At 36.7% G+C, this 18,038-nt stretch overlaps 1 protein-coding gene across 3 annotated transcripts in view; it reads left to right on the top strand.

Annotated features, from left to right (window-relative positions):
- Positions 1-18,038, top strand: part of SPINK5 (serine peptidase inhibitor, Kazal type 5) — a 70,060-nt gene that overhangs the window by 31,501 nt on the left and 20,521 nt on the right. For 2 of the 3 annotated variants that reach the window (XM_014548883.1, XM_005877644.2), the window contains exons 10-19: positions 1,147-1,234; positions 2,461-2,588; positions 3,834-3,909; positions 5,860-5,987; positions 7,260-7,338; positions 7,673-7,800; positions 10,313-10,361; positions 12,811-12,938; positions 14,812-14,899; positions 17,276-17,403. In XM_014548883.1, the coding sequence (XP_014404369.1) occupies positions 1,147-1,234; positions 2,461-2,588; positions 3,834-3,909; positions 5,860-5,987; positions 7,260-7,338; positions 7,673-7,800; positions 10,313-10,361; positions 12,811-12,938; positions 14,812-14,899; positions 17,276-17,403 (1,020 nt within the window). The remainder of the gene's footprint in view (positions 1-1,146; positions 1,235-2,460; positions 2,589-3,833; positions 3,910-5,859; positions 5,988-7,259; positions 7,339-7,672; positions 7,801-10,312; positions 10,362-12,810; positions 12,939-14,811; positions 14,900-17,275; positions 17,404-18,038) is intronic. The other variant, XM_014548884.1, reaches the window with a different exon arrangement.

Below are 18,038 nucleotides of genomic sequence, written 5' to 3'. Positions count from 1 at the left end.
GAAGAATGTTGAGGTAAAGATTTGTTGTTCAGGTTTTTCAAGCAGTTTTATGTTCTCTACAAATCATAATACCACCTACTAAGTAGATCCTAAAGATGTTTGTCTATTTCTGATTACAAATGGATTTTATTACCCGGTGAGAAGGCTGGATAACAAAATACTTCTTAACATTTCTTCTCATGAATTTTGTAAGCCTTCTATGAAATAGTCTTAATTCAAAATGAGGGTAAAAGCAGGTACCAAGACTTTGTTTCCTTCAGTAACTTTCTCATTGTGATCATCACACTTTCTTTAGATCCTTGAACTCTCTGCGTTCTTTCTCTGTGCTCCCCTATGCCAGCTTGTCTCAGTCTTAACCAGTTAATGTCTTTTCTTCCATGGATTGCATTTTAACATTATCTTTCCTTGGATAAGACCTCCTAAAATCTCTAATTGAGGTTCAATTTTTATAATTCTTATTGATTTTATTTCATAACAATCATGGCAGTTGGTAACTGGAAAATTTTTTTTATGACTGCTTATTGACTGTCAGTCTTCTCTACTGGGCTATTAGTTCCAAAAAGACAGGGTATGTGTTTGTTTTGTGTACTACTGTGCTATATGCCCAGGCTAATGCTTGCCAAAAAATAGTTACTAACTAAATGTTGAATGACTATATGAATGAAGCTTAAGGCTAAATAGCATAAAAAAGCGATGGATATGCACGCGCGCGTGCGCACACACACACACACACACACACACAGACACGGTACAACCAAATGAAAATGTACCATAAGAGGAGAATATTCAGGTATGAAAATACAATGACAGATGTAGGACTCATTTTCACTTTGAGGTTTAAGATATCTTCTTAAAGAAGGGAGAATTTAAGCTAAGGAGATTTAGAAGAAAGTAAGATGGTTTTTTTTAAAAAAGATCATTACAATGAAAGGAAATGGCATACATGAAGGCAAAATGAAAGAAAAGGATTCTTTGGGGAAATAGTGGAGATTTCAATTTGATAAGGGACTTTAAGATGATCGGAAAGTGTTTGTACAAGAACTCAGGAATATCTAGCTGTTTTTCCTCTTGTGCCTAAATGACAGTTTTATAAAATGAAGATTTAAAGCATTATAATCATTTATTTGCTTTTGTTTCTTTCTGCAGAAAACGGCGTTTTTCAGAAGAAAAACATAAAGCAGATGAAAACCTGAGAAAGGCTGAAGAAAAAGTTAAAGTTAAAAGAGAAATCGAGGTGAGGATTAGTTTGATCAATCTAGTTAGAACTTTTATGGTATGTATATGTATGTGCATTTTACTCTGGAATACATTTTCAATATTGGTTCATTTTTTCTTCACTACTAATAGGTATTCTGGAAACTAATTTATAGTTATTATTTTATAAGAATTATAAGAATAAAATAATAACTATGATATTACAATTTTTAAGCTCTATTTGGAGGAAATTAATCAAGTCATATTAGTAAAATAGTTCCCTATTCCTAAATGAAGGTATATATCAAAGCATTACCTGACTCCAATTTTTCCCTTCCTTTCCTTTCTTCCTTTCTTTTTTTCTATAGTTTCCCTTACTTCAGTCTCTAGTCACTCAAGTCCTCCAAATATCTCGCTGGATAGTCTTTCTAAAACAAAGGTTTGATTGTATTCTTCTCTGCTATAAATATTTATCGTTTTCCCATTTCCTAAGAATAAAGTCCAGATTCCTTTCAAAATTTAGGGGTCTGGTTTTGACTTATCTTCAAGGTCTCCTTTTTGACCAGTTCCCAAACCTTTCTCTCTTTGCCCACTATTTCTTTAGCTACTATGCTCATGACAACAAAGGATTAGCTTGAAATAACATGTCCTTTTATGCCTCTATGTCTTTACATATAATTCTTCCTCTTGAAGGACTTTTTGCCACATTGTGTTCCTGGAAATTATCCTAATGATACAAATCAGATAAAAGCTCTTCTCTGAACTTCCACGAATTATTCTTTCCTTTGTGCTTGTGTGCACTTAATTCTGACTTGTGCCATCTCTTAGCTTTTTATATTGTAATTCCTTATCTTTTTCACTTGAATGATAGAAGAGCTAAGCCACATTTATATTTATATCCCCTTAACTTAATAATTTGAGGATAAGCCTAAATCCTAAAAGTTTTATTTTTATTCTTAATTCCTCTTTTTAAATATTTTTTTATAAAGAGAATCCAACCTATGAGGGAAGGTGGGGGGTGAGGAAGTAAGAGATCAACCAAAGGACTTATATGCATGCATATGAGCATAACCAATGGACACAGACCAGTGGGTGAAGGGGTGTGGGGGTATGTGCTGGGGGTTAGGGTAGCCGAAGAGAGGTCAATGGGGGAAAAAGGAGATTTATGTAATACATTAAAGAATAAAGAATTTAAATTAAAAAAAAGAGAATCTAAAATTTATAAGCATAAAACTAAATCTCAACTATCTCATTTTCATTATTCAGAAACTCTGCAGCGAATATAAGGGTCATGTGAAGAATGGAATACTTTTCTGTACCAGAGAAAATGACCCTGTCCGTGGTCCAGATGGGAAAATGCATGGCAACTTGTGTTCCATGTGTCAAGCCTTCTAGTGAGTATAGAGCTTTAGATTGTCAAGAAGTAAAGGGACCTTACAGCTAAACTAAAAAACCAACTTGTTTCAGATATGAGGAATGTGTGGCTTGAAATAGGGAAGTGAGTTGAGTAAGTTACACTGAAAATGTTAGTAACCAAGATGGGAGTAAGTACCTAGAGCTATTTATTCCAAGGTATCTGTTTTGCCCTCATTTGTCACTCATTCTCTTAGCACTGGAACATTCTGATAAGCATAAACTTGTACAAATACCAAATTTTTCCTACTGTTGAAATTTCATATTTGAACAGTTTATACAAGTTTATAGGCATCTCATCTTCCAGAGGCATAAGGGCCCAAAGTTAACACATAATGTAGAAATTGATTACTAGAGTTAAAGTTGCCCATGAAACAACCATGAACCTTATAAAATTACAATACATGATGCTTTATATAACATTTTTCACTAAGTTACAATTGATAGCTTACTTTCAAAATTTGGAGCTACTCTTAATTGATGTGATTGAGCTTAGTTCAAGTAATTGATTCACATTTAGAATCTATGGCCTCTTGATTGATTGCTAATCATGCATGGTTGAAATAACATCAGTTAACTATACGTATCATGCAATTCTATTGTTTAAAGCAAATTTAGGCTCATTTGGTTTACCATGATACATGTGGCCTTTTTCTACCCACCATACATGTTGTCTTTAGATAACATAGCCATGAGTAAGCAATACATTTAAGATGAATTAATAAAGTTAGTGTGCATGATGAGGTAGATAGTTCATAGACTTAAGGGGAAAGACCTTGACTAGTTGTAGTCATACCCTAAAAGTGTAGCCAAAACCCTCTCTGCCTCACCTCCTGTCATGAAACGAGGGGACCAGTTGATACGCTTTGTTACGGCCACCTTCAGCCTCCAGGTGTAATGTCGCCACAGTACTAGTTTATATAATCTCCTTTATGGACATTAATGTTGTTTCTTTTCTGACCACAGGCAAGAAAGGTAATTTAGAGAAAGCAAGTTTTCCAGATGCACAATTACACTCTTTCTCTCAAAGTTAAGCAGAAACTATGAAGAAGTTATGGTATCTTGCCATACTGGAGGCTGATTTGTTGCTTCTCATTGGTATGTAGTGATAAAAGGACAAAATCGCTTCTTCCTAAGGAGGGAGGACAGTTTAGCAATGCAGGAATATCGAGAAATTATTACCTGTATATTTGGTCCTATGGCTCCTCTCATTTTCTCTCATTCAGCCAAGCAGAAGCACAAGAAAAGAAAAAGGCAGAAGCAAGGAATAAGAGAGAACCTGGAAAAGCACCTTCATTTGCAGTGAGTTGAATACATCCAATAAGTCCTACTTAGCATGATAATTTGAACATACTTCAAAGAGCCTAAAGGTTGGAATGTTGCCCTATAGAAACCCCGGAAAATCTTAACCCTTCAATCTGGGGATGACATTGACAAGAATGCTGTGGGAACTTGATCAATTCTTGCTGCTTCTGAGACTAACCATGTACAATAAAAATAACTTATCCGAAGCCTGAAAAACTGAGTTATAGTTTCACCAATTACAGACTGTGCTGACTTTTGCTTACCACCTTTCAGAAACTCTACATGCATATTTTCTACATAAGAATTTTTGAAATTTCACATCTGAGATAGGATAAAAATACCTTAATCCCACACATCAAAAAAAGCATAATTTTTAGCCTGGCCAGTGTTTCTCAGTGGTTGAGCATCAACCATGCACCAAGGGGTCCCCAGCTCGATTCCCAGTCAGGACACATGTCCCAGTTGCAATTCAGTCCCCAGTGGGGCATGCAGAAGGCAGCAGAATGATGTTGTTTCTCTCTCACTGATGTTTCTATCTCTCTCTCCCTCTCCCTTTCTCTCTCTCTCAAATCAATAAAAACATTTTTTTTTAAAAAAAGCATGATTTTTACCTCTGAAATGTCACAATATCTGTTCCCATAGTCTTATGTAAGTTATTATCACCTATTGTTTTGATGATGAAAATCTCCTAATCTTTCGTCTAGGTTTTGTTCTATCCCTTTTCCAGCTGTCCTCCCACACACAGCCAGAGTAAAGTTTCAAAATATTATTCGGGTCACAATACTGCTCTGCTTAAATCCACAAATAGCTTCTTACATATTTGATCAAGGATACATCTCAATCTCCTTGTCTCCTTATTTGGCTTCCTTTTTTTCCATTGACCCATTCCTCCCCACTCCCATCCACTCTCCAGGCCTTCACCCCAGTGTTGTCTGTGTCTATGGGTTATGCCTATATGCATATAAGCTCTTCAGTTGATCTCTTCCCTCCCTCCTCCCCTTCGCTCTGAGGATCCTCAGTCTGTTGCATGCTTCCATGTCTCTGGATCTATTTTGTTTGTCAGTTTATTTTGTTCATTAGATTCCACATATAAGTGAGATCATGTGATACTTGTCTTTCTCTGACTTATTTCACTTAGCATAATACTCTCTAGGTCCCTCCATGCTGTCTCAAAGGGTAAGAAATCTCTCTCTTTTTTACAGCTGCATAGTATTCTGTTGTGTAAATGTACCATGGCTTTTTTTATCCACTCAACTGGTGGGCACTTGGGCTGTTTCCAGATATTAGCTGTTGTAAATAACACTGCTATGAACATAAGGATGCAAATGTTCTTTCTGATTGGTGCTGCAGGCTTCTTAGGATATATTCCTAGAAGTGGGATTGTGGGGTCAAATGGCAGCTCCATTTTTAATTTTTTGAGGAAACTTTACCTGTAATCAGAAGTTGATGTTATTTTATATGCCATATATGCCATGTAGTTTTCTAATTGTATTTCTCAGCTTATCTTAACAATCCAGTATCCATATTCTCCAATCCATTAAAAAAGGAGTAAATCCTATTTACTCTTCATGGTCTTAATCAAATTATTCTTGTTCCCTGACATCTCCCCTGCTTTCTACAATCAGATTTCATGGTCCCAACTTCTTGAGTTCTCAGATTTTATTGTATCTCTATGTTCACACTTATTTTATTCTGTTCAGGTTATAGTGGAGTTAACTTGTTTATTTCTTTTATTATATTGTGACATCCTTGTATGTCTTATTTGCTCCCATCTCTTAGCAACTGATGAGTGTTATTTGTTTAATTGAACTTTACATTTGAGAGAGAAACAGCTAAAATCCTGGGCTCAAAGAAACCTTACATTAGTTTCTGCCAATGCAGATGTTTTGATCTGCTGCTTTGAATAGATATGAAACATATGTCCCACTTATTTCTCTGTTTTGACAGGAGTTGTGCAGTGAATACCGCAAGTATGTGAGGAATGGCAAACTGCCTTGCACCAGAGAGAACGACCCCATCCAGGGCCCAGATGGGAAAATGCATGGCAACACCTGCTCTATGTGTGAGGTCTTCTTGTAAGTAGAGCTGTAGCTGGAAAATGTGGGAGGGTTTTGTCCTTTCTTCTGTGTTTCCTTATTTTTTAGCTTTGATATTTCATTTTTTAAATTGGGTTTGTTTCTTATCAATGGCATTATTGTGCCATATTTTTGCACCATGTCATAATTATGTAAGAATAATTCCCATATCTCGATCACTGATTGGTTAAGCCCCCATGGAAGTGAAAAAAGATGTAGACCGAGGACCTGACCTGTGCAGAGTGGAGTATGAAATCACACCACTGATCCCCAAGCAAACAAACCAATATGCAAAGCAGTGCCTCAGTCCATACACAGAACCTGGAGGAATGATTTAGAATAAGGAATGACTGGGATCTGGTGGAGTTGACTCCTCTCATGTATCTTGTCAGCTTGAAGAGCTTTGTTGAAACCTACTCTATGCTCCTACCCCCTAAATCTCTCCCTCATAGTAACCAGAACTTTTCCTTCATCATAGTAATCACAGTCAGTAGTTGTAAATTTATACATGTGACTATTTGTTTAACGTTTCTCTGTTCCACTAGATAATTATTATTATGAAAGGGATTCTAGAAAATGTAAGCACTGAGTTCAGATTAACCTTCTGCTTCATTACTATGTTCAATTATGAGAGAGCCACTTCAACAGGAAGACAAAAACATATTTAGAGGAAATGGAGAAATGCATGAAAACCATGGCCTTTGACAATTATGAAGGCTTAGCACACTAAGCCAAGGGAGAGTCGCAGTCTGGAAATGTCCAAGTAGTTTTTGTCTTTAAATGTGCAAACAGGACTAGTTCTAGGTTGTCTCCATGGGTGAAAGTGGGGCCAGTGAGTGGAACCTGTGGGAGACAGGTCCGGCTCAATGCCAGGAGGCACTTTCTAAAGCTGAGGACTTCAAGGATGAAATGACCTAGCATGGGATTTCAAGGATGAGATCGGTAGAAAATTGACAGGCAGATTAGAGCAAAGCTAGATAATAACCAGAGATACAGTTGTGAGTACTGGAAGTTTAGAAAACCACCTCTGACTAGGTTTGACATCCTTAGTCTGAATTTATTAGTTCTATGTCCTGTCAGTTTTCTCATCTGTAAATTTGGCTTAAAACAGTACTTCTGTTACATGCACTTGTGAGGATTTCATTAGTATGAGTGCAAGGTTAGGCACAGAATTAAATTACTATTAACTATAGCAATTAAATGATATTTGAGATCAATTTCAACCTGAGATTTTATGACTTATTTCTTTCTTCCTTAATCACTCTCTTTTAGCCAAGCAGAAGAAGAAGAAAAGAAAAAGAAGGAAACTGAATCAAGAAATAAAAGACAATCTGAGACAACTTCCTTTGAGGTGAGGGGACCTTCTCCAAGTCAGAGGCATGTGGACCTGGGATCCATAGATGGCATTCAGTGAACCCATAAGTTCCCTGAAACTGTAGGAAACATGCAGATAGTTTCTGTTTGTGTGTTTGTTTACATGTGTGCATAGACACATATGTGACTATTTTTCAGTTGAGGATCCATTATTTCATCACTTGAAAATATTCATGTCTTCAAAATTAAGAACTATTCTAAAATAAGCCAATTGCTGATCCCCACTTAAGAAAAAGTCCAATCACCAGTTATTCTTGCAATATGATCCAACCTGTGTTCAATACCTCAAACTTGCCTCCTCGATTTCACAGGAATTGTGCAGTGAATACCGCAAGTATGTGAGGAGTGGCAAACTGCCTTGCACCAGAGAGAATGACCCCATCCAGGGCCCAGATGGGAAAATGCATGGCAACACCTGTTCCATGTGTGAGGTCTTCTTGTGAGTAGAGCTCAGAGCTTCTGAAGGAGTGGGGAGATAGAACTAAGAGAAATTGTCAAACAATTGCAAAAAATACATTTTCCTCTTCAGTGTAGCATTCAATTTTGGGTGTCACATTTAAATAAGCTAAAAAAAAAAAAAGAAAAAAGCACAAACCCAAAATAGCAAGTAGAGAGCTTTCAGGTAATTATTGTGATGTAAAAAGAAACAGAATAATTTCTTTTAGGATATTTCAGAACTCAGAATCTTTTATTCAGAAAAGAAAACACTCTATGATAATCTTACTCATTGCTTTTAGTTTTGTGCAGGATTACCAGCTGAAATAGGAAATGGAGGAGATTACATGTAAAATATCATTATGGTACACAGCAAGATTTAGAAAATTTTATTTTAATTTACTACCTGTCTACTCATTTTGTGTGACCTCAAGGAATAGAATTAAAATGGATGAGAGCTATGGGGGACAGGTCTGAGTACAACATGAAGATGAACTTTTTAACCGTTAGAGAAGGAGAGGCTGCTTCGGGAATGGTGACTTTCTTGTGTAGGAGTTGGATGCCCGTTTAAACAGGGGACTAAGGTATAACTGTACAGTAAATGACATGCTATGTCCCCGAAACAAGCCTATAATCCTGTAAGTCTTTTGATCTTTTCCCAAAGGGATACTCCAATTTATTTTCTATCTGCCAGAATCTCTGGATTTAGGATTTAGTCATGCAGTCTTTTCTGGTAGAAAACAACAGAACCCAGAAGATTGATCCCATAGTATTTGGACCATGGAAGCACTAAACATCTGTTAGATGGAAGTCAAGATAGTGACCATGTATTCATTGTCATCAGCATTCATTGAATGCATATAATCGTCATGTTCTTGCCAAGAGCTTTGCTACCTAATCTCATTTAATCTTATCAACAAACATGAAATAAGTTCTGTATTATTATAAGTTTTAGATGGAAAATTAAAGGCTCAGAGAGTTGTGAATGATAGAAAAATCAACATGATCAACCTGTGGTAGTTGTATTTAGCTGTATGTTGGCATGTTTCAGTCTTTTTTTCTTTACCTCTACATTAATCTCCCAGTGACAGGAAGTCATTCTGCCATCTACTGGTCAACTCTGGTACTTCCTGATAATTTCTCTGTATGGGAAGAAAATGCTTCTTGAATTTTTTAGTCAATTTAGACTCATGATAAAGTTTAGAACAGTTTTCCTTTTAAATAAGTATGAGAAACCTCACAATATTGGAGCTATATAAATAATATTCTCCCATCACTCTCAAATTTCATATCCAAAAGAAACAAAGTTTTTTCACCTCATATTTTATGGATATGTTAGTAAAGGGTATTCACTTTCTTGAGAATCATTCTTCCCTCTATAGTTTTTTTTTTTGCACACTTCAAAATCATATTAAAACACTCTTCAACTTTTAAAAAGTTTTAATTTGCCCTAACCGGTTTGGCTCAGTGGATAGAGCATCGGCCTGCAGACTGAAGGGTCCGAGGTTCGATTCCAGTTGGGGGCATGTACCTGGGTTGCGGGCTCATCCCCAGTAGGAGGTGTGCAGGAAGGGGGCAGCTGATCGATGTTTCTCATCGATGTTTCTAACTCTCTACCCCTCTCCCTTCCTCTCTGTAAAAAATCAATAAAGTATATTAAAAACATTAAATTATAAAACTTTTTATTTGATTAATGGGCAGGTCTTACGTTGATTGGAACATAGTATAACATTTTCACAAGTTATTTTATATTTCTCTGTCTATATAATATGATTAAATTGCTTGTGTTGTAGATTCAATTATGCTATAGATCCATTCACTGAACTCAGCTTGCAACCTGTTAGTTATCCAAAATGATTAAGAACTGTCACTCTCACTTCACTTACATCATATGCCAGTTTTTGGAGAAGTCACTGTTAATAAAGATTACAATGATGAGAATACCAATCACTTATACCACTTTTGTCAATCATTTTGTTATGGACCAGATACTTATTTAATTGCTTTAATGTATCAACTCATTTCAGGCTCACAACAGTCTAATGAAAAAAGTATTCTTATTACCTTTCCTGTCTCTCCTTTATCCTCCCCATTTAAAGATGAGGATCCACAAAGAGATTAAGAATTTTTTGTGCTTCTTATGCAATCTGGCTTGAGTTTTTCCTCCTAACTGCCATGCTATATTGCTTCTCAAAAGCCAAATATTACCAATTTATAAAGAGTGGTTGCAGATGCAAAAGAATCAGCAAATAAATTCTTATTGCAATGTATTTGCTGGGAAGCTAAACAGATTTATTCAGTAAGGGACTTTCTCTTGCATCCCATTCTCTTGAGGAGAGGTGAGTCATTCTAATCTATTCCAATAAAATTACAAACAACTATGATTGGATCTTTGGTGTTACTTGAGAATAGTCAAAGCAATGATTGGTCAACTGGTAAATGTGAAGAATCTATTCAACTGTACTAAGATTCATTTCTTCTCTTTTTCCCCATACTCCTCTTCCTGTTACTTATAGTCAACAAGAAGAAAGAGCAAGAGCAAAGGCTAAAAGAGAAGCTGCAAAGGTAATTTTCTCAGGAATGCTAGTGCTATGCCTTGGCACTGTTTTTCTCTGTAATAGCATTCTAGCTATCTCATCAGCAGAAATGTTTTCCTGTTCAATCTTCATGCCTGAAATGAACAAAAAGAACCTTTAACCTGAGGGAAAATGATCTTGATTAGGAGTTTGCAGAGGACCAATTTTATTGCATGATAATTCAAATTTTTAGTTTCATTTCATGAAAATTGGAGTGTTATTAACTTTGTAAGGGATATTCTCCATATTCGGCTTTTCTTCATTTTCTGTTTTCAGGTACAGATTATTAATATCAATATTTTTAATTTACTAATTTCAATTTATGTAATTCAAATCTCTGTTATTTATAATACAAAGTACAAGACTGTAACATTCATATTAGTCCAATTTACAAAAAAAAATGCGCAGATATTTATCATGTTTGTTCTTTGTCATTTCCCAAATATGGAAGAAATACTACTATTTTCACTCCTAGTTAATGATTAGTACATAAATTTTTGACTTTGACTTTCTAGTAATTTTAATCTACTGTACTTTTTTTACATGCTTTTATAATTTTACTAGAGGCCCATTGCACGACATTCATGCACTAGGGGGAAGGGGGGGTCCTCAGCCCAGCCTGTGCCCTCTCGCAGTCCAGGACCCCTTGGGAGATGTCCAACTGCCAGCTTAGGCCAGGGGATCAGGCCTAAGCTGGCAGTCAGACATCCCTCTCACAATCTGGGATCCCTCACTCCTTACCACCCACCTGCTTGCTCCTTACCGCTCAGCTTGCTGTTCCTTAGCCGCAGGCTCCTTACTGCTTGGCTCGCTGCTCCTTAGCGCTGCTGTGAAGGTGGGAGAGGCTCCCACCACCAGCATTGTGCTCACTAACTGTGAGCCCAGCTTCTGGCTTAGCGGCTGCTCCCCCTGTGGGAGCACACTGACCATGAGGGGGCAGCTCCTGTATTGAGCATCTGCCCCTGGTGGTCAGTGCATATCATAGTGACCAGTCATTCTGGTCGTTCCACCGTAACGGTCGCTTAGGCTTTTATTATATAGATAATTTTACAAGTAGCAGAACAAAATCTTTCTGTGTGTAGATGCTGGATTACTCTCATATTAGAGCTCTATACAATATTTATCTTTATGTATTCTATCTCCTAGCAATAGCTGCAAAGTATAAGCCTAATAATTTATTTGGGGAAAGTTGACACAGTTTAAAAGTTTACCTTTAAACTGACTCACTTTCTCAATAACTTTCTGTTAGCTGAAACCATTTTTTGTTGGTAATTTAGAGTTGAAAATTTGTTTTATCCATAATATCTGATGAGTTGCTAAGTTGTTTTAGATTTTTCAAATGATTTTAACACATTCCTTTTTCTCTCCACTCCTGTTGTTGTTCTCCGGTTTTAAGTCCACATCCCCCACTTGAACAAGTAACTCCCTGAAAGGTGTCAACTTTTCCAGATGTCATATTTGTTCTCTCTTCCACATCTTTATTTCAGATATTTCTTTATTTTTCAGTTGAGCATGTTTTTCTCTTTTTTTTCTCAGACTCTAAAGACAAATCAAGGTTCAGCAATATTCTTTTTTTGCACATTATTTTAATTTTATTTTTTCCTAGCTTTCTTGAGATATAATTAACATATAACATTGTATATGTTTAAGGTGTACAATGTGTTGATTTCAAAATGATTACCACCATAGTTTTAGTTAACTCCTCCACATCACAGAATTTGTGTGTGTGTGTGTGTGTGTGTGTGTGTGTGTGTGTGTGAGATAAGAATGTTTAAGATCTACTCTTAGCAACTTTCAAGCATATAATGCAGTATTGTTAACTGTAATCACCATGTATGGTAGGTCCCCAGAGCTGATTTGACATATAACTGGAAGTTTCCAGAAGTTTGTACCCTTTGAATGACATCTTCCCATTTGCCCCCCGCCCTCCAATCCCTTGGTAACCATTCTCCTTTCTGTTTCTATGAATTCGGCTTTTTTTTGTTTCCACATAGAAGATCATACAGTATTTGTCCTCTGCCTCACTTATTTTACTTAGCATAGTGCCCTCAAGTTTCATCCAAATTGTCACAAATGGAAAGATTTCCTTTCTTATGAAGGCTCAGTGATATTATCAGTTCCTCTCTTTTAAGGCCTATTGATTCTTCTCACCTTTGATCTTTCATAGCTTTAATAGACTGATGTGCAACACAACATATATATTTTTCTTTATCAATTGTGTCAGCCTTCTTTTACAACTGGATGGTAAGCACGCTCAGGAGAATGATGAGGATGTTTACAGACCCACTTTAGTGCCAGGACAATTCTGAGTCTGTGATATCAGCTTTGAAAAGACTTACTGATTTTTCCTTCTTACTCTTTGCCTATTTCTCATTAATAGGCAAAGGTACAGGGAGGGTAGAAAACTGCTCTGAGAAAATGTTTTCTTCATTTTCCAGGAGCTCTGCAGTGAGTTTCGGAGCCAAGTGAGGAATGGAATGCTCATATGCACCAGGGAGAATGACCCTGTCCGTGGCCCAGATGGCAAAATACATGGGAACAAGTGTGCTATGTGTGCGACTGTGTTGTGAGTATCTACCCTTATCTCTCCCATGGCATTTCTTCATCATTAATCATCCCTGAATCTCACTTTTTTCCCCCCAGAAATGTATAGATTATATACTGTATGCTAGGTAATTTTAAAAGCACTTGGACAAGACATTAGGTAATGTTGAATCACATAGTGACAATGTTATTCTCTATTCAATAATCCTTCTATCTTCTAATTAAGTAATGGGGGAAAAGTCTTAATTTAGTGCCAAAATTTCCTTAACATTTGATAATTAACATTAATAACAAAGAGAGAGCAGAATTTTGATCATCTGGATGGGATGATCTCTTTGGTCTCTCTCCAACCCCTGACATTTTACGATTCTGTGAGTATATTCAAATATTGGTTAAGGGAAAACCATTTAGACAAAGGTCTGTGGGTCTATTATATAAAGGCTCTTAAAGTAACCTGAATAAGAAATGGACTAGAGAGAATCATATTTATTCTTTCAGAGATATTACTATACATAGGTGAAATAAATATTCTGAGAAGTGGTTCAGTGTAGAGAGTTAAACCCCTAAGAGGCAGGCCCATGTCATAGCTGTTTATTAAAATGTCTTCTTGGTAAACCAGGTCCAGGGCCTAATAGGCCACTGTGTTACTCCATTGTGTGGGACAATATAGGAGAAGCTCATCCTAGCCAGTGTGCTAGGTGGTTAGAGCAGAACCTGCACACCAAGAGTTGCAGGTTCAATTCCTGGTCAAGGGCACATACCTGATTGTGGGTTTTCTCCCTAGGCCCTGGTGGGGGAGCATTCGGGAGGCAGCCAATTCATGTATCTCTCTCACATCGATGTTTTCTCTCTCTCTCTTTCTCTCTCTCTCTCTCTTTCTCTCTCTCTCTCGTCCTCTCTCTCCCTCTCCCCTTCTCTCCTTCCTTTCTACTCTCTCTGAAAAGCAATGGAAAAAATATCCTCTGGTGAGGATTAACAAAAAATAAAAATAAAAAAATACAGGAGAAGCTAATGACATATTACCACCTCTAGTTCTTCTCCTTCTTAGACTCCTAATCTCCTACGGAGCCTCAAGTTAAAATAAATTTTGAGAAAAATATTTAAATAATATCTCCTGAAAGAGGTGCAAAGTCAGTGTTGCTCCTTAACTTTCACATGTCTTTGTCCAGTGTTAAGTATAAGATTTAAGTTCCTTAAAAAAGAGATTAACAGGGCAGGGCAGAAATTAGGGCTTTTCTCTCACCTGCTGGATTTGCTAGTCAAGTGATGACTAGGTTAGACGTGATAAAGGCTAAGGATTTTTTCCAGCCTTACTATGCTTCATGTTAGTAGAAAATGGCAAGAATGCCAGTCAGGCTCATGATCAACCTCCAAATATTAGTTGTTGAAACTTCTTGGGCTTGAATCATTATTGCACTCTAAAACTTGAATTTCAACTTGAATATTATTAATGCCATTAAAATAATACTTATAATTTTTATGTTATAGTGAAACATGGTTTATTTTGATTATGGACCCATTATTTGACTTGGTCTCATCCCTTGATTTCATCATTGATGTGGTAGTTATTTAAACAGGAAAAGTTTCACAATTTTTAAAAAAATCAAGGCAATTGAGGCTATATTGGTTGAAGTCACTGACTAATAGAAAAAAGACCACCTGAAGTTCACATACTAATAAAAAATCATGCTGGCTTTACTTTTTAAATGGTGTTGGGAACTACTGAATTTATCTGCATAAATGGGCAAAGTATTACCACCTCTTGGACTGGATAAAATTGTACTGAAGACTGAGTCTAACCTTTGGTCTGGAAGATCCTCATTCCTTCTGAAAATACATTACCAAAGAGAATGAGAAATTGTATTTAGCTTGTATCTTCTTTTTTATTACTGCAGTGAGCTTGAAGAAGAAGAGAAGAAAACTAATGACAAGGAAGAAAAGAAGAAAGGTGAAGCTGAGAAATTTAAGAGAGAAGCAGTACAGGTAGGTATTTCCGGTCATCAGAGCTGCTCACCTATTGCATTCTCATTAGGCCGGGCCTCACTCCCTCCTTCCAATCCTACTGTCTGTAGTGACTTTGCAAACTGAGAAAATGTATTTGGATCCTCATGTATATGAAGATCCCTTCTTCCGGTTCAGTTTATTCATAACAAATTTGATCTAGTTGCTTGTGCATTTGAGATGAGGTCAACCACCCTTTTCTCTACTAAGCATGTGAATTATATTATCCCAATGAAGAAGTACATGCAGATTGTCTTGTTGTCTGAATGCAATCCAATAGAGGCAGATTTTAGATTTCCCCTATACCTTGTCATATAAAGGTGTTTAGTTAAAGAAAGAAAACTACCTTGGTTTTCATCCCGATTCTCTGTGAGATTTTGGAGAAATTACTCCATAGCATCATTTAGCCTTGGGTTTGCTTCTTAACATCTCCATGATGATCATAATGAAATGATGATGATGATGATGACAACGATAATGATAATGGTGATGGCTAGTAATTATTTCATTGCTACTGTATGCAATGTGGTCTAACAATTTTATGACTGATCTTTGTAGTAATCATTCAAAGTATGTATTACTATTTGTATTTTATAGAAGAGGATTTGGAGGCTCAGATGAGAAGTTCAGGAATGAATATAATTAGTAATTTGAGAGCAAGCAATTGGACCACAAGTTCTAGTTTTAATGCCCATGTTGTACTTTAGATTTTACATACTCTTTCAATTTGTAATTTTCCCATAGGCTGTGCCTCAGATCTTTATTACTTATTTCCTTTATCTTTTTCTAATTTGGAAGATCTCATTTCTTCTCCCTACTCTTACGTTTGCATCCTACAATCTACTCTCAACTCTAAAGCCAAAGTAATTATTAAAAGATATAAGACAGGTTAAGCTACCCAGTGTCTTCTCATCTCACTCAGAATAAAAACCAAGGTCATTCTAGTGGCTTACAATGCCATACACAATCTGACCTCTGCCACCTCTCAGACCTCATTTCCTACTATTCTACCCATTGCTACCCTGGTCCAGACATACTGATCACCTTGTTGCTTCTTGACAAGCATTAATTCAAGGCTCCAATTCTTATGGACTCAATAAAGTTGAGGTTAAAAACATGACTCTGGACTCAGACTGTCAGGGTTTAAATTCTGACTTCATCCATCTCCACACCAGTGGTCAAACGGTTGACATGTTTGTGTCTTAGTTTTCTCATTAATAACATAAGGACACTATTTTATTATTTTTTAATGAAATCTCAAGGTACTTATCCATTAATATATAACAGCACAGCCCCTCACATATCTAAAGTCCTCAATATTATATATACAATGAATTTTACCTTCTACACGGTCTTGCTCATACTCAGTCATGAATGTCCCTTTCCTCTGTTTATCAAAATTCTGACCAATTTTCATGGCTCAGTAATAGGGGATCCCTGAAGATTTTCTCCATTTATATAATATACTTAATAGTTCTGTCATCTTTTATGCCAATAATTTTTCTTTATTTATCAATTATCTAATTTGTTGTATTTTAACTTATAAGTGCTTCTATGTATTTATTAAAAAGAAAATAAAAATTCTTTGCTCTAACAAATTACCACAAGCTTGGTAGCTTAAAAACAATACAGACTTATTGACTTATAGTTCCTTAGGCTAGAAGTCTGGCGCACATCTCACTGGACTAAATCAAAGGATTGGTAGGGTGTATTCATTTCTAGAATATCCAGGAAACAATTTGTCCCTTTGCTTTTTTTAGCATCTTGAGGCCATTCATGTCCCTTTGCTCTTGGACCCCTTTCGTCATCTGCAAAGCCAACAACATTGCATTTCTATTTTTGCTGTCACATCTCCCTCTCACTATTTTGTCTGTCTCATTCTCCCAGTTTTAAGGACTGAACTTTGTGATTACATTGGACACACTAGAATTTTCCAGAATAATCTCCCCATCTCAGTCTCCCATCTTTAATCACATCTGCGAATTCCTTTTACCCTAAGGTGATATATTCACAAGCCCTGGGTTTAGGGCTCATACAAATTTGGGAGTTGGCAGCTACTGTCCTGCCTACCACAAATTTCCTTACAAAAGGAACAGTAAATTACTCTTCTTTATATCTCTCCTGCTGCCAAGCAGAGAATAATATTTACATTGAATTGAAGGTTTTCTAATAAGATATGGAACAACAATCTTATATTCCAAATAATGTGTGACCTGGGCCTCTGAAAAGCATCTTGGCTATTATCAATCTTCTGCATCACCTTTTCCATTTATCATTTATGTTTGGTTCATTACATCATGTTTTCAAAGGGGTAATGTGAGGAAGCTTTCTAATACTTAGTTACCTGATTCTTGGCAGGAGCTGTGCAGTGAATACCGTAACTATGTGAGGAACGGACGACTTCCCTGCACCAGAGAGAATGACCCCATCGAGGGCCTGGATGGAAAAATCCATGGCAACACCTGTTCCATGTGTGAGGCCTTCTTGTGAGTAGATCTTCAGCCACTGCTTCTGCTGATTGGAGAAGATATCTTCATCTGGGGCGGGCAACAGAGAGGATATTGGAGGTTTTCTCTAGGAGGTAGAAAATGAAGGCTATCTTTGAATTGAGTTCAATGATTTCCTATGATAAAGCCCTAGAGTTAGTGCATTTCTTGGTAGTGTTCTCAGTGCTCTGAAAGGCACTTGAATCGCCATCAAGAGAGGACCATGTGCTAAGGGGAAACTCCCCTGAGCTAATGGCATACAAGGATGGAGATTTTTGTTCTCTGCAAACATACTGTCATGAATAACCTAAAGATGTAATCATTGGGCCTATCAATTGAAAACTTGCTAATATCTAGTCACTGTTTTTAAGTATTCTATCTGCATTCTGGGGAGAAGGACAAATCTCTGTTTTCTAAAAGGAACATGAAAATATATTTGCTGACTCACTGTGGCGTATTTTATTGTTTAAGCAACACTAAAAGCAAGAATAAGACGGGAGTGTGCATTTGCCTTTTTACTCCCAAGCTAAGTTGGTTATGATATGGAAGGAATGGAATATTTCTATCTGGAGAGAATTCCCCTTTAGGATAATATGTACTGGGTTCTGGGAATGATTCTTTCCACCATTCTCTCC

Source organism: Myotis brandtii, unplaced genomic scaffold (assembly GCF_000412655.1).
Source record: "Myotis brandtii unplaced genomic scaffold, ASM41265v1 scaffold524, whole genome shotgun sequence".
In the NCBI taxonomy this organism is placed as follows: Eukaryota; Metazoa; Chordata; class Mammalia; order Chiroptera; family Vespertilionidae; genus Myotis; species Myotis brandtii.
Note: the sequence above shows the minus strand (reverse complement) of the source record. Positions and strands in the feature narration are given on the sequence as shown.